Genomic DNA, 24743 nt, shown 5'->3' on the forward strand with positions numbered 1-24743 from the left:
GAACCAAACTTCAACTGAAAAAATGAGATCTTAACAGTCTTAAAGAGTCGGTTACGAAGTCCTGGCCGCTCCTGAAATGTAAAACCTTCAGCGTAAGCACCAACGCTGCAAAGTATTTAAAACTGAATCTGCTCCAAGACTTTTTGTTGTTGTTGTAAATCCTGTTTTCTGAACCGAGTCGCGTGCGGTGGAGTCCGGTTGATCGGCACAGCAGGAACAAAGACACAGCAGGTCGACGCGATGCTTCTGCATCAGCTTTTATTTCCACAGCTCAAAGCTTCTTTTCTCCGCCCGAATCGGGGCGTCGCGAACCCACCAAACACACACGTTTCATGTCAGCACACGTCACAGTACAGATCATCGTTAGCATTAACACACGTCTACAGCCGCGGCCTCGACAACACCGACCGCCTCACGTCTCCGTCCGCTGCGAGCCGGGACTCGTTTTCCTAAAAGGGTCTCAGAGAGAACAGCTGAGGTCTGAAAATCCTCAAAGTGCATATTTGCTCAATTTCATGAAGAAATCGACAAATCACATCTTTTACATGTTCTAGTTGCCAGTTTTTAAGGCTCAGCGGGGTTCAGTCGACTCATTCACCAAAGCGTTTTGTCTTCAGAATGTAGTGCACAGATCCATGTCGAGTCCTCCTCTCCGCTCTGCTCATGAGGCTCCCTTGAGGAAGACCGGCCCAGTTCGCTTCCAAACCCTAATTCATCTACTGCACTTATTGAGTTTAAAAAAGGAAAAAAATCAAAACAGTTCCTGTCTAACATGAGGCATGATGTGAAATGATCTCACACACACACACACACACACACACACTCTGCATTAGATAAAAACACACACACACACAAAGGGCCAAAGAGCTGCAGCCACCCTGAGTCAAGTCGCTGTGAAACCCAGTAAGCCAGGATCCTGACGTTTGTGTTGACAGAACACCTGAAGGTTCAGTGAACGCTTCACTTCAGGAGGTCACGTGACTCTCACTCTGAGCCAGTCAGACTCTGACTGTCCTGCAGGTCGCAAAGACGCTCTCGTTTGCCACCTCGAGGCTCGTGGCGCCGCGCACGTCAGCCGGTTTCGGCAGCTTGAGGCTCAGGTGTGGCTGCGCCGCCAACAGCATCGATTGAAGGCTCGTTTTGGTTTGGGTTAAAGCAACGAGAAAACAATTAAGACTACTGGGTTCATAACAGGCATAGAAGGTCAAAGGCCGAGCCGCCGATCCAAAGAGTCTGGCTGCCGTCGCAACACAAGAACGTGCAGCTCTGATCCGCCCCTCAGGGCTTCCGTAGAAGCTTCTAACGCGTTCGGCCGTCAAAACGCCAAGATTCAGTCGTCTGCGACAGCCAAGCTTTTTCAGTCGGTGACCCCGGCCGGAGGTCAAGGCCATGGAAAGGTCGTGCTGAGTTCAAAGGTCACGGTAAGGTCGTAACACTGCATCAGGTCGACACATCAATCCAGGTGACGACGGCTTCCCTTCAAGTTTTTCAAAAGGTGAGCCCCTTCACTTGATGTGCACACACACACACAAACACACACACACACTCTCATCCTCTGATTCTTCTCACCAGTAACATCAACAGACAACATGACGGATGTGTGGATGGATGATTGACGGATGACCCACTGTGTCACATGACCATATAAGGAAAGAGATTCGTCAGTCCTCTGTTGCCAGGCAGAACTCGACTCTCAGGTAAGAACGCTTTACATTCGTCAGCGACCCACTAAAACCTTTTTTATTTTATTTTACTTGAGATAATCAGTGAAAAACACAGTGTCGGTGGTAGAGGAAGTACTCAGATCCTTTACTTAAGCAAAAACTATTAATACCACGCAGTAAAAATACTGCATTACAAGTACAAGTCCTCCATTGAAAGTGTAAAAGTAGGAAAATTCCTCCTGTGAGTTTACATGGCAGCTAATCATTCACCTCCACCGTCGATTAATCTGCTCAACATCTAACTGGTTATTCAACTGTGACAGTACAGTACAAATGAAACGCGAATACTCAACTAAAATACTGATACTTAAGTACAGTACCTGAGTACTTGGTTTCATTCCACCACTGCACATTTAAAATGTCAAAGCGCGTCAATCAGAGTTAAAAATCTCGGCTAAAGAAGGTTTGTTCGGGGTGCTGACGCATCATGTTTATGATGAGATTATTTCTTTTCACTTGAGTATTTTTTTTTTTTCATTATTTTTGCTACAGTTTCCCTACTTCACAACTGACTCGCACAGACAGACGGCAACAGACAGGGTGATATTTACAGCATGTACAACACGTTCGCTCCTCTGCAGGCCGAGAGGCTCGTCGTCTCATCGCACTGCAGGCAGATTAAAAGTCACCGAGTTCCTCCGAGTTACAGTACGAAGACTTGGGGGCGGGGGGGTCTGGGGGTCTGTGGGGTCTGGGAGGCAGGTGACGGGAAGTGTCCCTCAGTGGAGGACGACTCCGGAGTCCGTGCAGGTCAGGCTTATTGTTCTGAGGAGTTTTTTGGTTGGTCTCATCTTTCTTTAATCTGTTTGCTAAATTCTTCTAAAAACAACACTTTGTGGTTTTCTCAGGACGTCAGGCGGAGGAACAATTTGTTGGCATGGTGACAGTTTTTACGCTAGATTGAGTAAAGGAAATAAAACGTGTTCATTTGTGAGCCTTAGAGGTGCAGGCCCTGCTCTGCCTTTGATTGGCCTATCCTGAAATCTCACGCTGACCCTAACCAATCATCTCTCCTCACACTTAAACCCCCTCAAACGACTACTTGCCAATGAGAGGCAGCGCAGGGGAGGCCACACCTTTGCCATCCTAGAAAAAAGGCCAGACTGCCTATTTTCCCACATTACCTTTAGGCTAAGCTAAGCTAAGCTAGGCTAATCACCACTGAACTCCATGTTTAATGTGCAGACGTGAGCATCTGCCATCCATTTCTCAAAAGGTGAAACTATTCCGTTAAGTCAGTCTAAAGTACATTTTTGTGAAAATGTGTAAAAATCTAATCATCTGTCTGCACAGATGGGAGACCACAGCCGGATTCTGGTGGGTCCAACCTCCGGAGGGGCTGACATGTGGGACACTGAGAGGAATTCATCAGCAGCGTAAACAGCCGGAGGGTAAAGGCAGGAGAAATGGGACGTTTCCCAGAACCAGTGGAAGACAACCTGGTCGCCAAGCGGCGGAGACTACAAAGAAAATAATCCAGAAGGATCGTTCGTTTATATCCTTATGAAAAGTGGCTTGAGACCGGAGGTAATGCCCATTTTCAGGAAATGGCTCCAGTAGCACCTTCGCGGTGTCCGAGCGTCGGCATCGTGGGCGTCCTTTGAGCAGCAGTGAGGTGACTCTTCAGCCTGACAAGGTGGGGCCCGTCAGAGAGAAATACTTTCCAGAGCAGCAGCAGCAGAGGCGGGACTGTTAAGTCCTCAGTAGACCATAATGCTGTGGGGCAGACCAGAGGTGAGGACCGCTCCTGTGGAGACCAGGACTGATTCCAGATCAGAGTCGGTCTGTCGAGCAGATGAAACTGGATGCTTTCCAGAAGAAGAATGAAGGAAGTGGTTCAGTGTCCAGGGGAAGCAGTAAGACGCTTCCAGACCAGCAGTGAGGCGTTCAGTTTCCACTTACTGGGCGCGATGTAGACCAGAAAAGAAATGAAACTCGTTTGGCTTGTGGAGCAGAGGTGAGGGAACGGATTCGGGTTCCGGTTGTTAAAATGTGATGTTTCTTAGTTTTAAAGAAGTTATTTGGAGTCCAATAGGTGAAAACAGGCCCTACACTGGTCTGGATTTCAGGGAACTCATCTGGTTCGGGGTGGGGGGGCTTTATGGCGTTCCAGTTGATGAAAGCGGGGGTGTGATTTAGACCAGAGGTGAAGGAACCTGTTTGGTTTCCAGGACTGGGGAGTCGTGCTCTGGTTCCAGAGTGTCTCCGCTGGTCTGGTCCTCAGTGCTGCTCACAGTGTTGGAGTCTGCGGGAGCCTCATCCTGAACACACATCAAGAGCAGGTTTTAGTGTGGATGGAGACAAAACCAGAGTAATCAGATTACTTTTGTCAGTTTAGTCAGTTTTATGTTTTAAAGGAACAGCTCGCACACACGCGTCACAGGCCAACGCGTTCGGCTCAGCTGCCGCAGTGACGGTTTGTGCTGAGTTTGATCTCCGGGCTCCGGCAGACTTTGGTTTGCTTTGAAACGTGTGTGTGTGTGTGTGTGCGTGCTCTTACCGTCACCCAGGGGTGTGACAGGACCTCCTCAGCAGTAAAACGAGTGTCCACGTTCACCTGCAGCATCTGACTAATCAGCATCTGTGGAACAGGTCATGTGACTGTTAACAGTAAACTTTCACTTTAATGTTGCTGAAACTGCGTGCTTAGAGACCAGACCAGATCCGTCTGTTTTGTTGTTGTTTGTTTCTGAGCTGACTGGGACGTCCTAATGTTGGACTCCCCTCCCAGCACATGAACGCTCCGTCTGACGACACATTCACTGGCAGTGGGAGAGACCGGTACCTTGGCTGGCATGCTGATGGTGTCCCAGTCTGGGGACGGGAACTCCAGCTTCCCTCTGAGGATCTGATCGAACAGCTCCTCCTGCATGTTGTTCTCACTGAGGACAGGAAGTCGTGTTAGCGCAGGACAAACGACTCAATGAAACCAGTGAACGCAAAACTTTGTCTCCACCCACCTTCTGAACGGAGGGAACCCACACAGCAGGATGTAGGTGATCACACCTGCCGCCCAGATGTCCACCTTCAGACCGTACCTGCACACACACACACACACACGCACGCAACAGTTCAGTGTGAGTCAACCTTTTCCACCCCAGGAACCGATTTTCTCCTCCTCCTCCTCCTCCTCTCTCACCCAGTCTCAGCGATGATCTCCGGGGCGACGTAGGTCGGCGTGCCACACACGGTGTACAGCGGTCCCTCCACCACCGTCGCCAAACCGAAGTCCCCGAGCTTCAGTGACTTGGTGCCGTCCGGATACTCGCACACCTGCGGTACACAGAAACACTTCTAATCCTTCCACGGCACGACTCGACCTCCATCGATGCTGTTTTGGACCCAAACTGGATGTTGAATTCCATTTAAAATGACTTTTAACTGGATGTTTTATGTTAGTTATCTAACTTAAAAGTTACCACTTTATACATTTTAATTTCATATTGTCCAATTGTGTTTGTGTTCTACAGTTTGTTTGAAATACAAACAAACTTGTACAAAACACTTGTTTTTCAAGTACGGGAACTTACCAAAATAAAAGCCCAAATCCAAACTGAAGTGCTTTTATATTTCTTCTACTTCGACTGCTATTTGTTTCTGTGTGTGTGTGTGTGTACCAGCAGGTTCTCTGGCTTGATGTCTCGGTGGACGATGTTCATGCGGTGCAGATATTTGATGGCTCCGGCCAGGTTGAACACCATGGCGCTGGCGTCGCGCTCGCTGTACTTTGTGGAGGAGGTGATGGCGTCAAACAGGTCGCCGCCCTGCAGGAGGCGGAGGTGTGAAAATAGTACCAGGAGGAGGAGACAGAAACCAAGAAGGAGGGAAGAAGAGGAAGAAGAAGATGAGGCACCTTGACGAGCTCCATGACCAGGAACAGCTGACTGGGCGTTTCGTCCACCTCGATCAGCTCGATGATGCTGGGATGTCGAACCCTGCGCAGCACCGCCACCTCATTTTCTATGAGATGCTCCTGAACACACACACACACACACACACACACACAAACCGTCACTCTGATGCTGGGCCCAACAACATCACAACATCACCTATAGAAGCCTACAGAACCTAAAACAAGTCTCTGATTCTCTGAAGTCCCAGCCTCCCTGAACTACACACAGTCTGCTGTGCTCCAACTTCTCTGTGTTGTTTCTGAGCATCTGTGAGATGTTTACTTTGGCGCCAACATGGAGAAACCTGTGGAGTAACATGCTAACGTTAGCCACATGAGCTAACGTTAGCATGTAAGCAAGCTAATGTGCAACATAAATACATAAATCTAGTACTCCTGGGACTGTTTTTTTGTGTTTATATTATAGTAGTATAGTATAGTAATCTGACGACACGTGACACATACCCCGTTACATACATGATGTGGGTGAACACTCTTTTCTAATTGGCTGGTTAAAACTGTTAAACTCCTGCTGTATCTGTGACAATCCGTCCTTACTGAGGAGGATGAATCGGCGTTACCTTCCCACAGCAGCGAGCTTTGTCGATGATCTTCAGAGCGAACTCCTGACCCGTCGACCTGTCGGTCAAACAGCAGACACATCTACAGCAGCTGTCATCCATCGCTTATTTTCTTAAGTGATCAAACGTTAATCCCGTCACGTTTTTGCCAGAGCTCGTCTTAAAATGTCCGACAGGCCAAAACTTGGAAAACATTCACTTTAGGGCATCTGAGAAGTTGATCATTTTCATCACATTGATTATCAAAGAATCCCAATAATGACGCTCACCTCTCCACGCACTCTTTGACCACAGCAAAGTTTCCGTCTCCGATCACCTTTCCCACTTGGTACTTCTCGTTGATGAGGGAGGAAGACACGGAGCGATTGCCGTTCACTGCGAGGAGAAGGACGCTTTGGGCTTTGGATGTGGACATTTTAAACTTTACATAAATAAACTGCCACTTGCAAACGTCAACACACACACACCTTCGATGGCGGCGGCGGCGTCGTCGTCGGGCTGCTCGGCTTCTCCGTTTACGTCTGTGGAGGAAACGCGACCAGGAGACATCTGGAGAGGAAAAAGATTTGTTCTTCTGATTACCAAGAGGAGACCGAAGTGAGGTACAAAATGTGGGAGGACAAATTCAAAACAAGTTGGGAACCTGAGCCTTTCAAAGTGGTTTGCTTTAAACGGTGGCCCTGAAGGTCAAAACACAACAACGTTTCATACGCATTTAAAGTAAACATGAAACATCAACCGATCGATGGATCTGACCTTGAGACTGCGTCGTGAACCCGGGCTGGTGGGGGACACGCTCGACCGGGACGACTTCCCGGCTGACTGCGATCCAGAGGCCTCGTTGGCTACGCGACAGAGAAAGGAGCCATCTGATTGGTCAAAACAGTCACACTTACAGAGCATATCAAGGTGATCTGGAGCAGTGGGTTCACACCTGGACCGGGAGACTTTGTTCTGGACGGGCCTTTGGGTGGAGTCCTGGAGGAGGAGGAGAAGCTGCTGGGAGACTTGGGAGTTTTTGGAGGTGCGGTAGAGCGAGCTTTGGCTCTGCACTCTGGACGGAGAGAGAGAGAGACAGCAGGTATTACACACTTCAGATATTCTCAGGAAGTAAAAGTACTGCATCTGCCTGTTGTAATAAATTAGAGGAAACTTGACAAACTCAGTAAGAAAATGTATTAAAATGTGTGTGTGTGTGTGTGTGTGTGTCTCACCATTAACAAAAGCTTGTGCTTTGCTGCTGTGTGTGAGGACAAAGTCGTCCTGAGCATAGCGAAACTTCTCCAGCCCACACGCCATGAACACATCGTCGTCCCCGAAGAAATCCTGCAGACAGGTCAGCTGCACGCACGCGCACACACACACACACACACACTGATTAATCGACCTTCTGCAAACACAACTGTGATGTACACATGAGTGTGCGACAGACAGACACAGCAGACAACAGCTGGCGACGATTCACTGGACACACACACACACACACGGTGCTGTCTAAGAACCGTCTCAAGGATTAAATACAGACTGTTCATCAACATGTCCCAGATTCACACAGACAGACAGACAGACAGACAGGTAGACAGACAGGTGAACAGAGGTGTGGGGGGACGGATTATAAAGGCAGCAGTAGGAGTATTCAGGTCCTTTGTGTCAGTGAAAGGACCAGTACAAACAAGTAAATACTCTGCATCTAAACTCCCACTGCGTGTTATGAGCTGCAGGCAGAGTGATACAGCACGTCTGTAGTAAAACGTCCCAGCGGCCGACGCCTCCGCGTGCCACTTGGCTCATTAGCGAGTTCGCTCATTCAGGAGGTGTTTGTGCTCTGTGGACCGTATTCGTCTTCTGTGGAGCAGCTTACAGTCCGACTCCGTCCCCTCAAAGGACATCACAGCACATTTGCAAGTCAAACTTCCCCAAAGTTTCCAGGAAGTGACGTCCACAGCGTCGCACGGTTCGATTCGATTCTCACACACAGAGGTTTTTCGTTGGAAAGCTCGTGCTAAGCTAAGCTAAGCTAAGCGGCTGCAGCTTCACGCTGGGCAGACAGACATCAGAGTATTAATGGTCTCACAATGAATTTCTTTAACAGACAGAGACACAGTAGTACTACTGAGGAATGTTAATGATATACACACACACACACAATTCAGTGTGTATTTAAACAATAACCTGACACATTCTTCCTCCTCCTCTTCCTCTTCCTCCCTCCTCTCTTACTCTTTACTCAAGGCCTCCAGAACAGTCTGTGTGTGTGTGTGTTTGTGTGTGGGGAAGGAAGGGGTTGTAACGGGATGGCTGGTTGCCATGGTGACTGCAGTGTCAATGTGTGTGTGTGTGATGGGGTTTCTGTCCCGCTACTTGAAGTGACTGCACAAACTGAAAGGACAACACACACACACACACACACACACGTCTCATTCAGACTGAGTCTGGAGAGAGTGAAGCCGTCTGAGACCAACAGAATAAAGGCCTTCGTTATCACAAGCTGCCTTCAAAATAAAAGCCCTCATTCAGCTGTAGTCAGTCTGTCTGTCTTTATAAAATGGAGGTGAGGAGCCGTTAGATGTCGGGTTTCGTCACTCTGAGGTGAAAAGCCAGGATGCTAACGTGTTGAAAGACGTGCGTGCGTGAGCTGAGGGTTGAGTTTAAGCCAAGTTAATGTGTTCACTGCCTGTTTTGGTTCATCCTGACATCATTTACAGTAAACTGTTGTGTGTTGCTGAGGGATGCGATTAAAGGCTTCAAATGTCTTTACTGACACACACAGTATTTTTCTCACGTGTTTTCTGTGATGGTCGTGCGTCTTGCTTGTGTTTCTTGCTTCTTTTCTTACTGGCAGTAGAAACGAGTAAGTGACTACTTGAAAAAGTTCTGTGTATCAGATGCAGCGCAGGTAAAATGTGACGTTTATGAGACGGACTGTGAATAAAAGCTCAGAAAGCCGAAGAGCTGCGACGTGATGGATGCTTTTGTTTTGAAGGCAGCGTATGTTAACACTGCAGCAAATTCTGAGCGTGTGTGTGTTATGTGTGTATTAATCTGAGCTGCGTTCACTGCAACAGCCTCTCAGCTGTCACTGCGTCAAAGGCAAAACTCTTAATCTGTAACTTCAAAGTGTGTGTGTGTGTGTGTGTGTGTGTGAGGTAAAAATAGTCCCCTCGCCTGCGAACGTGTGACACGTTTAAATCCACAATCTTAAAACTCAATGTGAGCGCACCAAAGAGCCTCAGAGAGGATCAGAGACTTTTCAGTCTGCTCCAACACAACTTCAGCCGACTGTCGCGGCTGAAGCTGAAGCTGAGCTCACTGCCGCAGCACTTGGACCTGAAAATCAGCCCTTAAAGACGCTCTGTCGTACATGACTGATCCTGAAGCAGTCTCCAGCCGAGGTCCGCTCTGCTGCGTTTCGTTCTGCAGGTTTTGGCTCTCGTGTCGTCCATCTTTGTATGTTTTTGAGCTTTCTGTCAAAGAGCAAAGCGGCTAAAGCCAAACGTGCCCTCACCTGTTTGCCGTCCAGCGTGTACAGCCTCTTCACAGCCCCAGAGTCCAGCTTGATGGCCTCCGTGATGTCGGCCAGCACCTGTTCGAAGGAGTGAGCCGTCTTCTTGTTCAGCAGGATCCTCACGGCCTTGCGAGGCTTCACGCCGCTGCGGATCACCGTCACCAGCTTGGGCTTGATGAAGTCTTTGCTGTCCCTGCCCTCACGGCCTTCAGGACGATCTTTGGAGGCGGCGGCGGCGGCGCTCGTCGACACCCCGGCGGACGTGGTGGCGGGCCGGCTCGAGCTCGCGGAGCCTGTCCCGGCGCTGGCACCCGGCTTCCAGCTCGGGATGGAGATCTTGGTGTAGTCGACCTTGCGGTAAGGCTCGTTGGAGGCACACACGTAGCACTCACCTGAGCACAGAGGGGACGTTCAAACACACCAGACAGCAACAGTTTAAATTATTCTTTTCACGTACTCAGTTCATGAATTTGAAGATCAAAAACACAACTTTTGGGCATGAACTTTAAAAGCGAGATGTCTGAGTGTCCTTAAACACATCACCATGAAGCTTAATGGGATGAAATAAGAAAAAGATGGATGCAAACATAAACATAACTCATTTCTGATCTGCAGCAAGTGTGACACTACTACTGATACTAATACTGCGAATACTGCACATACTACTAATATTGTTAATACTGCTAATACTTCGCCTATTTGTAAGTAGTGAGTTCAGAGGCCGTTGAAGAGCAACTGTGGCCAAAAGCTGGAGTAACACAACCTGTGTGTGTGTGTGTGTGTGTGTGTGTGTGCGTGCACACAGTGGATGGAGTGAAGCTGACAGCAGATGTCAGCTTCACTCCTGTCTCTCTCTCTGTCTCTGTCTCTCTCTCTCTCTGTCTCTCTCTCTCTCTCTGTCTCTGTCTCTCTCTGTCTCTCTCTGTAAGCTCGACACTCGGCTGGTAACGTGAGGTGGAAAACCGAAGGCCGAGTGGCTCAGAGAGAAGACAGGAGCGTCCTCATACTGCAGCAGAGGGACATTTAGTCCTGGTGAGGTTTAGTATGAGAAAGATTCTCATTTCTTTGTAGTGTAACCCTGTTTGGCTCCTTACTTTTATTTTGAAAGTTACAGGAGAAAGAAAACAGGATTAACATTGCAGACCACTTCAGAAATCCAAAACGGTTTATTTATCACTTTTGACTGATTTAAAAACATCTTGAACACGGAACAAAGTCTATTATTTATTGTTCTTTTTATTTATTTATTTATTTTTATCATTTTAAGGTTTTAATCTTATAAATCCTATTAAATCTCTGCGGCAGCTTGCAGCCAATCACCTGCACAGTAGTTCGCTGTCTTTTTCCTGTTTTTCCTTATATGGTTAAAAGTGGATCACCTTCCTCTGTCTCCCCAGCTTTACTATCCCTCTCTTTAACTCGCGGCGGAGCTTTCCAGCACACACACACGCACAAACACACACACCTTTCTCACCCAAATTTGTCAGCCTCTGTAGCCCTCAAAAACACACCTTTCTCTCTCTCGTCCCTATTACATGTTCACACACACCTGCACCTGCGTGTATCTCTCCAGGTAGTGTGTGTGTGCGTGACCTTGTCTCTCCACATGCTGACTTTCACTTTGCAGTTCAAACCGGCTGGACAGGACGGCTCTGCGTATTTATTCAAATGCCTGCCTGACTTAACACTGAAACGTGTGGACTGAGCAGCAGAACAAGACGCCACCACGGACGGTCGCCATGCGCTCAGCTTCTCGACGTCCATCTTATCGCCTGAAGAAACAAATCATCTGTCTCTAACTGAACCCAAGTTATCATGCAGCCATGGTGAGTTCTCAGATGATAACCGGCATCGTCTTTCCCACTTTTACCTGTGAGACTTGAATGCAGCATCAAAAGTTAAATTAGACGCCCGGAGGTTTTACTTCCTTTCATTTATGATATCTCAAGTCCCACTTCCTGTCACAGCTGCCCTAACAACAAACACTACAGTTGAAACACAAACAAACGCTCCACTGCAGGCCGCCATGAATTTTTCTCCACTTCCGCAGCTCGAATGCACAGAGAAGTCGCCAATTTGCACTCATCTGCTTCGTCTGTAGTTTATTAGCTCGACAAAGTGCTCAAGGGTGACGCATCTGTCTTCTGGTGCATCTCTGGCTGAACAGCTTCCTGTCTCTAACGCCGATTAGCAGGCATTACAACCAGTCATACATCAATATTGATGATAAGTGATGTTACTCAGCCGCTGGTCTGCTTCTGTCCGAACGAAGGACTGCACCGAGCTGACGTCGTCTCACAGAGGAACGTCATCTTATGCTCGCATTGATGTTTAAAATTGAGACGAGGAAGATTTGCCAGCTGCCTCTGACTTTAATACGTTTACAGTTTGTGACTGATGGTTTGAGTCCAAACGACATAGAGGTCGTTTCAAAGCATAACCCAATAGGAAACGAGTTAGGGACAGAAAAGCAGTCTGATTGGACGATGGATTTAAGGTTTAGAATTTGTGGATTTAAGTCCCTGAGAAGTCAGCTCACAAGGTGAAAAAGTTGATTTTCACTGTGACATCAGTAAGCCGTGCAGCTGATGGCCTCCGTATTGATTATCTACTAATTATTCTGCTGCTGATGTACACAGAAATAAATAATTCAAGTGTGCTTGCACAATAAAGACAGACAGAGCGCAAAGAGGAAGGAAACCGTGAGGAAGTTCAGGGATGAAGATCGACCGCTTGACCTTTGGAGAGTGTGACAGACAGTCCGGACTATTAGGACTTTCCCGTTGTTGACTATTATGTCGTGACAGCCAACCAGAAGTCAGTTTATTTTGTGACGGCGCAGAGGTCTGAGAGGTGGCAAAGACAGGAAGTGAAAGCTACTTTAAACAATAAAGCACACTTAAATATGTGACAAAAGGACCACTGAATGGCGACGGCTTCACCCCCTCGCTTCAAAACGCCTCATTAGGAAACTATTTGACTGCTTTAATCAAACAAAACGGTCCAGGAGCTCAACAGGGAGATCAGAGGTTGATCAGGCTTTAGAAAGCCAGTAGGAGTCAATTAAAAAGCGCCAGGATTGGTCTTTATCCGGTTATCCTGATCCTAATGACCGCGTCGCGTCGCCGCAGCGAGCGTGAACGTCGAGGGCGAGACATTTCATCCTAAACGCTGCACATTTAGAACACCTGCAGTGTTCTGACCAGGAACGGCAGGAAGTGAATGAAGTGCAGGCAAAGAGAAGGTCTTACCTTCCACCAGCTCGTCCATACTGCTGATCTTCTTGCTGCCATCTATAGTGTAGATGGTGCGCACCCCTTGAGGCAAGTGCAGGTTATCTGACAGCGAGCGCGTCAGCTCCATCAGCAGGGCATCGTAGGAGCGGAACCGGTCACCGGACACTGCGTACACCAGACCCTTGAAGTACCGGTCCCCGTTGCGGTAGAAGCGGACCTTTTTGGCCTTCTTCTCCGAGGTGAGCGCCTGCAGGGTGCGGGTCCGGTAGTAGCTGCAGTTGGCGCTGTGGGCAGGGCTCGGGACCAGGCTGCTGCCTCGGGAGCTGGGGCCGGACCCCCCGCCGCCAGCGCTGGCAGTGGAGTCATCTCTCTTGGTGCGGGTGGAGCGTCCCCGGCGGGCTTTGTCACGTTCGTCAAAGTGCTCCAGCTCGAGGGTCTTACTCAAAGACATGATGAGTTACCGGTCCAGTAGCGTTCAAAACCAGGCCCCACTAATTAAGATTCATCTTCCAGCAGCAACAAACTGTGACTCTTCTCCTGGTTTCTGGATTGTTACAGAACAGAATAATTAGACTCTAAACTGAGAACGGACTCGTCCCTGCAGGATGCGTCAGGCGCCTGGCCCAATACCAGTAAATCCAGTGGTGTCTTTTACACTACAGACGTAAATAAAGAAACACGGTCAGACCCCGAAACAAAACTTTCTCCGCTAAAAGAATCCTCAAATTCAAGTATTTCATTGATGCAGAGACTAAAGGCTGCTTCAGAGCTGTGAGGGCTGTGGATGGACCCTCCTGGAGGCACCGAACCTCAGATGGTCCAGTTATGGGCTAATCCTCAACTGACTTATCGTTCTTAAGCAACTGTTTCACAGAAGGTTTTTCCTCCAACTAATTTCAAGCTAGAATGAAGAATATTAAAACCATGAAATCCACAGTGTCCTCGCAGTGACCTTCCTGCAGTCCCAGTAGTCCAGCTGTAGTCCCAGTGAGCCGACTCTAAAGCCAGTACATTGTAGTGCAGACCCTGTACAAGCCCGCTGAGTCTCAGCTGTCCTGCTTTAGTCCCCGCACGATGGTCTGCAGTCCTGGTAATCGGGTTTGTCCCGGTCACACTCAACACCCCTCCATCACTGATAAAAAAACAAAGAGATGACAATCACATGGTTTACTGACAGGGCAGATCTCTCATCCCAACAAAGTGGCACGTTCAGCCTTCAGATCTCTCTGTGGTGCAGCAGGAGAGGAAGATTTATGATCAATCCAGTCATTGAAGGAAACTTAGCAGGAGCTGGCATTGGATTAAGGCTGGATTGTGAGACCAGACCACACAGACTCGGCTTCTCCTGGAAATCATCAGTGCGTTTGCTTCTCGCTGTGTCTGCATGCACAGCAGGAATCAGACACGCAAAAGAGGCTGTAAGCTGAGCACACCCTCCTTCTTTTAGTTACATTTCATTTCCAGCAAGGCCATGCTGAGAGATTTCAATTGATCTCCAGTAAAATTAGATTTACCTGAAGCCACGCGGAAAATGCGGGCTCGCACATCCCAACATTAGAAAACCTGTGAGCTGTTTGTCTGTCTTTACCTGATAAATGAATTGACTTTATCCATCTATCCGCCCAAACACAGCTAAGCTGTGCTGACAGCGCCATTCAAACACACACACACACACACACACACACACACACACACACAGGGAGGCACCTACCAATAATGCCGTGAAACCGGTTTGTTGCTATGGAGGCTTTCTCGTCTTCCCCCGGTGCCGTGTTCCGGTCTGGTGCGGTGGCCCCTGCGGCTCCAGGCGGACTGAACCGCTACGACCAGGTCCAGGCCGGTCCGCTGAGCCGGGATTCAGGGGTGCGGCGGAGGCAGGTTACACCGGCGGAGGACCGGGATGCACCGAGACAGGCGGCGGACAGCAGCATGGCCGCTGCTGCAGAGAGAGAGGAGAGACCGGCTCAGTACCCCCGCCCCTCCCCTCTCATCCGCGGCTGTACGTGATGACAGCGTCCCTCCCCCTCCCTCCCTCCCTCCCTCCCTCTCTCTCCCTGCAGTCTTTGTCCAGCTCGCTCTACCTCTGTCTCGCACTTTCTGTCTTTTGTCTGGCTCTCCCTGAAATTCAACGTCAGTTAGCTTCATTGTCTTGTCTGTGGCAGCGTAATCAAAGCAGTCATTATTATTCAGGCAAGCAGTCATAGAGTAACATTAAAAAAACATGAAAGGTAACATTTTCACTAAATTATTTTAAAGCTGACGGATATTAGGAAGATTCCCATGTCTGAACAACCGTGAGCCAGGGGGCTTAATGTAGCATGAAGGAGTGCAGGAAATGTTAGCTCTTAACCTGGACAGGTGTTAGCCTGTGCTATAACTCCCCGGGTTAAAAAACAACAAAAAGTTACCATTAAAAGCAAAAAAAAAAAAAAAAATCATTTTCCTTTTTTTAAACAATATTTTTATATTGTTTAAGTAAATATTTAGTTAACAGAGCGCTAGAGGTCCATTTGACAGAGCTGGGCTAGCTTAATTTAAAATTAAAATTAGAAGCCAACCAAGAAATCCCCAAACTGCAATTTGTGGTACTGAACTTGCTTTTTGTGCAGATTAAACAAATAAGATATAACATGGTAATTAGAGAGATTTACAGGTGCTGATAGGTAGATATTTTTTTTAATCTTTGGATCGAGCTATGTTAGCTGTTTCCCTCTTTGTCTACTCTTTGTGCTAAGCTAACCTAACAGGCTGCTGGCTCAGCTTCATATTGAGCATATGAACATTTAACTCACCCCAAAAAACAAATGAGTTTATTATACAAAATGTTCAGCTATCGCTACAGGCTACAAAACATGACTAAGACCAAACTAACTACTAAATAAAGATGAACAGCTGAAATAGTAATTAATGAATTAATTATTTGATGACCAGGAAATTGCAGAAATTGGTGTTGGTGAAATTGGTGTTGCACTTGTTGTCACTGCTCATGTTGTCAGTTTGACTTTTAGCTATAGATGTTATATAATTATCTACAATAAAGGCACCAATCTATAATCTATAATCTGTTGCACAGTAGCCAAGTAAGATAAAACAACACCCTGACCGTGCTTAGTAATTTAAAACTCTCAAGTTTCACTTTCATATGTGTGTTAAATAGACTATAAAGCCTGAGCTTTGTTTTTTCACACTTGGTTTTTGTATGGATCTGTATGGATTGATCAGAGAGGGACCGTCCTCCTGTTTCTGGTCTTTGTGCTCAGCTAAGCTTGGAAAATTGTGGAAATCGCTGTGACTGCATCATGCCAAGTTGATAGAATCACAAAGGAACAGCTCCTCTTCTTGGTACAGTTACCTGCAGCCTCCTCTTGATTTTCCACTGTAGAAGTCAGGGCTGTTATGGTGACACATGGATGAAGAGGCCCCCACCCTCCATCAGTGTGTCTGGGTGACAGCTGGGGTCCGAGGCAGCCAGACTGCCCCACCCTTCACTCCCAGCCAAACCGGTGAGCCATTCATCAGACAGGATCAAGTGGAGGAGCTGTTATGTTCTCAGATACATGAAACAATACAGATAATTATGTGTGGTGCACATCAAAGAACCTTAGCTTACTAAAACAATATATTAACTCATACGTGTGTGTGTGTGTGTGTGTGTATATACAAAAACACCAGATACCAGATCTTCTTTCATTTTCTGAAAGTTTATTTTCAAAAACAATGAAATGGTGAACATTTGTGAATGCATGAATTTTGGCATTTCTACATGATGTTACTGCTACTTCAGCTTAAAAATCTGAATAGTTCCTCCACCACTTCTTTCTAGGCAGAATTAGTCCAAATGTAGAGGACTGTGTAGTGACATCTAGTGGACAAGATGTGCATACACAACATAAAGCCATGTGGGGCCAAATGACTGGTAGAATGAGATTTTAAAATATTTTATTCCACTTATTTGATAATAAAGTTTTCCCACAGTGCGAGTTGGAAACAAAGATGGCCGACAGTTCAGTGACATATTAGTATGGTTAAAACATACATGTGTTCTATTCATCTATCAGTCAAATGTTTACCTGTAGGCAGATACTGATTTTGAACCAGTTTTATGAAGCTAATGAGATTCAGCATTCAGCATACGTTACATGGGGCAAAGTACATGTGAGGCAGAATATGAACATATTCAATATCAATACTTGACATATAATTTGTCATTTTTAACACGTAAAAGCTCAAACACGTGAACAGGTGCATTTAGTAAGATTACGGAAAATTCTATTGGTCAGCCACAAAATACTGAGTTGTCACGATGCATTGAAATTTTATGAAGTGCTTAACATGATGAAACTGTTAAGCTGAAAAGTGTAGTGCAAGACAAACATACAGAACGAGGCACATAAACACAACAGCAACAGTGCTAACCACTGCATCGCCCCTGAATCTTGCCATGTTCCATACAATGAGGACGTGTCCACACCATCCATGTGCTTGTGTGCTCACGTGAATGCAGGGGAAAGTTACGTTAGCTGACAAAACGATGCAGAGGAACTTGTGTGAAGTTCAATAGCAGGATAGAGGGCCTCAGTAAACGTTGTTTTGTAAGTGTGGAGGCGGATCTTACTGTCTGACCAAACTCTGTAGAAGGACAGAGTCCCAGCTGGCCAATCCAGATACACTCCCACTTGACTGGAGCGCGAGCAGAGGGAAGATACACTGACTCTGTCACTGCAATGCTTAACATAACAACCATCATCAGAGCAAGTCAGACACCAAGACTTGTCATTGCAACCCAGCTTGCAATCATCCCCATTCCCCTTCCTGCCAATGGTTCTGTACGTTAACCCAATACTGAAGGGCTCCATTACTTCCACCTCAAAGTAGTAGCGCTCTGTTAGACCCTGTTCACACAGCACTTGTTGGCAGTATTCAAACCTATCTTGATGGTCTGGATATGGCTGCTCCTCTTCCACCCAGGTCACCTTTCTGTTCTCGTCAGAGAGGAGGAGGTTTTTGTGGGCTGTGATAGGGTCCAAAGTGAGCTCGCATGGATCTGTAGGCAAGAAAACACTTATCTTCCAGACTATGAACTGGAACAGAATTGATATTTAAGGAAAACTACAATTTCTTATATTTTTGTTTTATGTCCTGTTGATTTAAGAGGCAAAAAGGACAGCAAAAACCTTTCACAAATAAACTAATTTCTAATTTCAATTTCTCATTGTGGTCACAACATTCAGCAAATGTTCAGGATACTTACATTTCTTGAATCCAAGCTGCATCCGATGACTTCCACCATGTTCAACACTGCATAGGAAAGTGATTATTAAAAAAGAACAGCTAAAAGGAACCAGAACTTAGGAAGTCAAAAATCTAGCCCACTAGCATCTTAATTACTTGAGTTTGCTGAGCTTGTGATGTGGATCCTTCTTCAGCTCAAGGAGTATTTTGACTCCTGAGTCTCCTGGATGGTTGTAGCTCAGGTCCAACTCGATCAGATGCAAAGGGTTGGACTTCAGACTCAAGCAGAGATGACCACAGCCTTCCTCTGACACCTGGCAACCTGACAATCTGATAAAACAGAAAGTTTGGTTTAGTGGTTTTGTTCAATACAGGACACCAGTTTCTGGCACCCCTCAATGAATGTGGCAGCTCTGGCAAAATAAGCATGACTGAAGAAATGAGTTTGATGGCAGCACAGAAGTGAACTCTGAAGAAGGAAGTAGCTCACACCGAAGGGGGAGCAGTCAAAGACCCTGTAGAGAATGAACTCGTACATACCTCAATATCTCCAGTCTACAGCACTGGCTCGACAGTCCATTGCAGAGAAGCTTTACTCCTGAATTTTTCAGGTCATTGTTGCTCAGATCCAGATGTTTTAGAGGGGAGTAGGGGAATCGGAGACCAAACGCCAGGTGTTCAACCCACTCTTCAGTCACTTTGCAGTCTGCTAGTCTACAGGATGGATGATGGGGTTTTAATATGATAAAGAACTAGAGTTACTGACTGACTGTAGGCCATGGCTATTGCTGGTGAGGGCATAACAAGATGAAACTGTTTAAAGATGCACATAAAATACGCATCAAGGATGTAAATGACACTTGGAACAATGTAGATCTGCTCCTTTCACCCTAATAGTCTCTTCTTGGTAATGCAACCTGACGTTAAGGTCAAAATAAACTACTCAAGAGTGAAAGAAATGCTGCAACCTCATTAGTTTATGTATCACAGGGAAAGGAAACTTACATGGCCTTTTTGCTGCTCCTCACAGCTGGTATCAGCCTCCTTCTGCCTTCCTCTGATGTGTTGTAACTCTTCAGGTCCAACACATCCAGGTCATTTTTGGATACCTGCAGCATGTAGGCCAGTGCAGAGCAGTGCAAGGGAGTCAGTTCTGCTTTGGACCGATCTGACAATTTGAGATATTCCTGAATCTCATCTTTGACTTTGTGAACTCTCATCTCAACCATGGCCTGGAAGAGGTTGATGCTGCTGTCCGGAGGGAGTGCCCTCCTTCGGATGGCTTTGAGATAAGTCAAGATTTTCTTGTCGGTATCTTGGTTTGAATCCGGCGATGTCAGCAGACCCTGAAGGATTTTTCGGTTGTGTTCAACCATGAGGCCAAGGAGGAATCGGAGAAAGAAGTCCAGGTGGCCATTCTTCTTCTCCAACACTTTGTCGACTGTCATCTTTAGAATATCAAGTAAAGTATGTTCTTTGTCCATAAAATCGAGGAAGTTGACAAGCTCTATTGTGTTCTTGTTTGTGAAACAGTCATAGACAAAGAGAGCTGCAAAGAACTCCTGTATGGTCAGGTGCACAAAGAAGAAGATCTTTTTCTGTGAAAAGATTTCTTCTTCCCTAAGAACTGTGTCGCAAAGTCCAGAATAGATGGTTGCCTCTGTAATGTCAATGTCACAGTCTTCTAGGTCTTCCTCATAGAAGATGAGGTTGTTCTTCTGCAGCTGGACAAATGCGAGCTTGCCGAGTTTCAGAAGGAATTCTTTGTGTGTCTTCAGAAGTTCCTCTCGGTTCTCCTCAGTCTTCTGCTCATACTTTCTGTTCCTGCGTTTTGTCTGAGCAAACAGGAAATGCCCCATCATTTCTGTTAAAGTTTGAGGGATTTCAGTTTTCTCATCTCCACCAAAGATCTCCTGAAATAACACAGCAGAAATCCAGCAGAAGATTGGTATCTGGCACATAATGTCGAGACTCGGTGAAGAGTGAATGTGGAAAATGATCCTTTCAGCAAGGTCCGACTCATGACTAAATCTCCTCCTGAAGTATTCCTCTTTCTGTGAATCGCTGAAGCCCCTTATCTCCATTACCAAGTCAATAAAATGTGCAGGAATCTGACTGGCTGCTGCTGGACGCGATGTTATCCAGAGTTGAGCATTAGGAAGAAGGTTACCCTGGATCAAGTTTGCAATAAGATTACCCACAGATGTTACTTCACTAACAGATGTTACTGTCTTGTTCTCAAAGTCCAGCTGAATTCTGCTTTCATCCAGGCCATCCAGGATCACCAGCACTCTGGTTCTGATGAAATCCTCTGGAACTGTCAAACTCTGAAGTGCAGGGTGAAATTCAATCAGGAGCTCGTGTAAGCTTTTGTCATCTTTACTCAAATTCAGCTCTCGGAAAGCAAGGCAGAAAACAAAATCAATGTCCTGGTTTGCGCTCCCCTTTGCCCAGTCAAGAATGAGTTTCTGGACAGCAAACGATTTTCCAATGCCTGCGACGCCCTTTGTCAGGACTGTCCTGCATGGATTCCTTTGGCCAGGCAATGGCTTGAAGATGTCATTGAGGATGACATTTTGCTGAAAGCACTGTTGTTCCAATTTAAGTTTGATGTGTCTGAATGCATGTTCCTCATGTGGTCCTTCATTCTCTGCAGTGCTGATAATGACTTCTGAATAGATTTTGTCCGTGGAGGTCTCTTGGTCGTAGTCGCCTTCGAAGATCAAGGTAAATTTATTTTGCATTTCTTCTTTAAGATTCTTCTTTACTTTAAGAAGATGACTGTCCTCTGTAACAATCAAATGCATTATTGGTATTATTTTAACATGATCATGCAGGAACTTTAATGTGAATTTCTTGTGCTTTCTTGAATCTAAAGAAAAAGATTTTAGTCTAAATATGATTATGAACACCCACAAAAGTTATATAATTGCAGTTGAACTTTGTTTACCTTCCCTAAAAAGTAATTATACCTTAGTAAACCTAAGTCCCTTTAATTTTTCCCAAGAACCTATCATAAAACCACCCAAAAGGAACATTAGTCTTTGCACCACAACATGGCAAACTAATTTCTGATACCCAACACTGCGAGCAGAAGCAGTAATTATTACCACATATATTCATACTTACTAGCATATTCCTCCTTCTCTCTCTGATGTTCAGGATCTCTTCTGAAGAATAATAATAAGAAGAAGAATCAACTTTAATTGGCAGTATATATATTTGTACATACACTGATTTTTTTTCCTCAGCATTTATCCCATCCTTGGTTGAACACACATGCAACATCCAGTAAATTACATGCAGTGAGCTCACAGGAGCAGTGGGCTGCTATGTCAGGCGCCCGGGGAGCAAACTGGGGGTTAAGCCTTGCTCAAGGGCACATCAGCCGGCTAATGGAGGGGGGGCAGGCATTTTCTTATTAATCACTCCACCACACCTAAATTTTTCCTGCCAGTCCAGTGGGGGACTCGAACCAGCGACCCTCTAGTCACAAACCGCTTCTCCAAGCTCGGGGCCACAGCTGCCCGGAAGGTCTGAGTTTCCTTTTACACGTCACACAGGGGTTGTCTGTCTGTGAATCACTGACGATTATCACTGACGAGTCCAGATTAACTGGACTGGATTCTTCAAAACCTCCTGACACACTGAACAACTGTACGGTTCCCCAGTCAGCTGGCTGCAGAGTGATCAACAAATGACACATTAGTCCTGCCACATGGCTTGGTTATGGTGATATCATGAACTCTACAGTCACCTTCACAATGTTTGCCCTGTGGACTGAAATCTTTTGGTCTGACGTGTTCTGACTGAACCCAAAACATAATCAAATGCAGCCACCAGAGTAAACTAAAACAATGGAACTTGATGTTGATCAGACTCCACTTAGGCTGCACAAACCAATAACACCTGTGTCATGCTTGGTGATTTTGCTATGTTTTGTCTTTTGGTTTTGAGTCCATGTGTCATGTTTCTTGTGTGTCTTGTGTTTCCATGTGTTATGTTCAAGGTTTTTGTCATGTCCTGTTTTATTTTGAAAGTGTCTCTTTCCCTGTGTGCCCTGTTTTCATGTAGCTTTGCTTTTGGTTTTCTTGATTGCTTTCTCCCTCCTAATGTGTGTCACCTGTGTCTCGTTGTCTTGTCTGTTTAGTCCCCGTGTTCCCAGTCAGACTGTTGTTGTATTGGCTTTTGTTTCATGCCAGGCTAGCGTAAATAAAGACTTTTGCTTAGACCTCAGCCTCGTCAGACTCTGCATCAGGGCTCAGCCTTTTTCTGCGTCAGCGACGACGCCCGAACCTGACAACCTGATGTAAAAGCTGTAGTTCAACCAGCTAAGCTGCATAGTTTAGCTAGCAAGCTGGCCAACTGCCAAAGCTGCACCTTCTCAGTGATGTTCCACATGTTCTAAAACTGAGACCTAATTAAAGTATATTAGGTTACTTCAGCTGTCATTATTTGGATTACAAGACATACCAGACCAAAGAATGTCACAGACCACAGCGAATGTTCTGCGCCAACAAGTTCAGGACAAACTGTCAAAAACAGCACCTCATCTGAATGAACTGTGGTTTATGATGATTTAACAAGTGAAGCAATCTCAGCTTAGTTCAATAAAAGGGAGAAACCTGAGTCTTTGACACTAACATTAATGATGCTTTCTTCCCAGAACACATTAAATGAAATAACCTTCTTGTTTTGTGCTTTCTTTTTCTGAGGCTAAAGCTGATTGGCTGGTCCATGGATGCATCACTCTTCAGGGAAACAACGCTGGGAGCTTTGGGCACAGCTCCGCTAAAAAGAAAAGAAAAATCTTCTTTAATGTGGAACTTCTTTCACAACCAAGAATGCATACATAACCTACAAATGTGAACGTGTTCATCAGTCGTGGACAGCATTTAGGATTACCGTTTTGATTTGTCAACACCAAAGCTGATGGGCTGGTGCATGGATGCATCGCTCATCGGTGAACTATTAAGAGAAGACACTGATTCACTGAAAAGGTCCAGAAACTGCTAAACATGACTGGGACTCTATATGCTAGACGCTTTGTGAGGCTGCACTGAGGCACAGTGGTGCTTTGAGCTAAATGCTAACATCAGCATGCTAACAAAGACAACACAGTAATGTGTTATATACACAGTATGAAACATGTTTAAACTTAATGCACCACGGCAGACTTTTAGGAGGCCTAATGTGTAAAAAAACAAACCTTCTCATAGGTTACATTACCTGTCTGACGGTTACATTACCTGTCTGACAGCTCACTGCAGGAGCTGATTGGCTGTTCGGACCCCGCAGAGGGGGACCTGGAGGCGTCATGCTTCCTCTTTTTCCTCTCAGCCATTTCTTCAGTCCCTCTGCTGCTGCTGAAACACAGAGAGCACAGGGTTTGAGCAGGACAGATTTCAGGACGACATCTGTGTTTTTACCACTTTATTTGATATATATATCACTAAGTGTACTATTGGTTGTTTCTTATACATATTCATATGTAACTCATCAAGAACAATCCTTACCGTTGACCTTTTTGTTATTTTTACATTGTGTTTGAACCCTGATATTTTATATTTGAACTGCTTTGTACTGCAACTGCTGCACAACAGTTTCCCTTGAGATATGTAAAGTGTCTAATTTTAATGATGAATGGTCTGCTGGAGATCAGCTTCAATACAAATACATTCAAATCACCCAAGATCAGGAGTTAAATACCAAAACCAAAGTATAACCCGTACTGTGCGTTCAGTAATGCAGGATTAATGTTGAGAAATTCAAAATGAACAGGTTACAACTGAGCTGAATTTAACTTTCAAGTGCAAAGTCTACAGTGCAGCCAAATCACCAAACGATCTTCTTAACCAGGAAAAATCCCCCTGACGTTTCAACCAAACCGCCAAAACACAACCGCGCACTTCCGCTTTCAATGTCTCCCAACACTGAGGCCCTGCAGGCGGAGGACACAACGACCGGACAGCTTCTGTTCTGACGGTGCATTTCTTATCAGTCAAGTCTGCAAACTGCGTAGTCCAGCGCTGCTGCTGAACTAAATAACAAACTGAATTATTTCGTTATTCATCGCTTCTCTCGGTTCGTTTCTGTGCGACGTTTCACCAAAACAAACAAAACAACAACAAAACCCAGCAGTGACAACAACAACACCGAACGAATCATAAGACATAAGAGTCACAGCTTACTTTGAGTCACGTTTGTCCCTCGGTGCTTTCTGTCCACAGTATAACCTCAGCTATCAAAACAAATGTGTTCCGTGAAGGCTCTCGTTCACAAAGACGGTGACTGCGTAGCTCCAAAATGTCGGAAAGTCCCACTGAGAGTTTGGTTTCGGTTTCCATTCCCCGCCTCCTTCGTATCACAAGGTGAGCGGTGCTGATGGCTTATTGTGGACATGTTGTCGTTATTACTGATGGAGCTTTAGGGAGGATGAAAACACCGTTTCTTACCGGTCCTACGCTGTGTCTGCAGCGTCACGTAGTGGAGCAAAATGTTAACAACAACAACAACCAACAAGAGACAGTGAAGTCATCTGAGGGCAGACAAACGTATTGGGACAGCTGCCCA

At 46.0% G+C, this 24743-nt stretch overlaps 2 protein-coding genes across 10 annotated transcripts; both read right to left on the minus strand.

The window, feature by feature from the left end:
- Positions 1–232: 232 nt before the first annotated feature.
- On the minus strand, positions 233–14931 carry LOC124054708 (serine/threonine-protein kinase DCLK2-like). Of its 2 annotated transcripts, none has more exons than XM_046381028.1 (16): positions 14650–14931; positions 12954–14070; positions 9703–10094; positions 7412–7538; positions 7132–7251; positions 6954–7042; positions 6665–6746; positions 6467–6572; positions 6198–6255; positions 5578–5697; positions 5342–5488; positions 4864–4997; positions 4685–4762; positions 4510–4606; positions 4225–4305; positions 233–3985 (listed from the first exon to the last, which is right to left on the minus strand). In XM_046381028.1, the coding sequence occupies exons 2-16, from the start codon at positions 13387–13389 to the stop codon at positions 3860–3862; spliced, it is 2193 nt and encodes a 730-aa protein (XP_046236984.1). In that variant the 5' UTR covers positions 13390–14070; positions 14650–14931; the 3' UTR covers positions 233–3859. The 2 variants fall into 2 exon arrangements, with proteins under 2 accessions (XP_046236984.1, XP_046236986.1); XM_046381030.1 differs by having other exon boundaries at positions 3923–4054; positions 4207–4305.
- Positions 14932–16620: 1689 nt separating this feature from the next.
- On the minus strand, positions 16621–24497 carry LOC124054700 (NACHT, LRR and PYD domains-containing protein 5-like). 8 transcript variants are annotated; one of them, XM_046381005.1, is made up of 10 exons: positions 24362–24497; positions 23420–23533; positions 23076–23138; positions 22815–22961; positions 21300–21340; positions 19176–20958; positions 18711–18884; positions 18327–18500; positions 18190–18236; positions 16621–17982 (listed from the first exon to the last, which is right to left on the minus strand). In XM_046381005.1, the coding sequence occupies exons 2-10, from the start codon at positions 23512–23514 to the stop codon at positions 17450–17452; spliced, it is 3057 nt and encodes a 1018-aa protein (XP_046236961.1). In that variant the 5' UTR covers positions 23515–23533; positions 24362–24497; the 3' UTR covers positions 16621–17449. The 8 variants fall into 8 exon arrangements, with proteins under 8 accessions (XP_046236961.1, XP_046236967.1, XP_046236965.1 ...); XM_046381011.1 differs by having other exon boundaries at positions 22857–22958; positions 23420–23536; XM_046381009.1 differs by having other exon boundaries at positions 22815–22958; positions 23420–23536.
- Positions 24498–24743: the final 246 nt, after the last annotated feature.

Source organism: Scatophagus argus, chromosome 23 (assembly GCF_020382885.2).
Source record: "Scatophagus argus isolate fScaArg1 chromosome 23, fScaArg1.pri, whole genome shotgun sequence".
NCBI lineage: Eukaryota > Metazoa > Chordata > Actinopteri > Scatophagidae > Scatophagus > Scatophagus argus.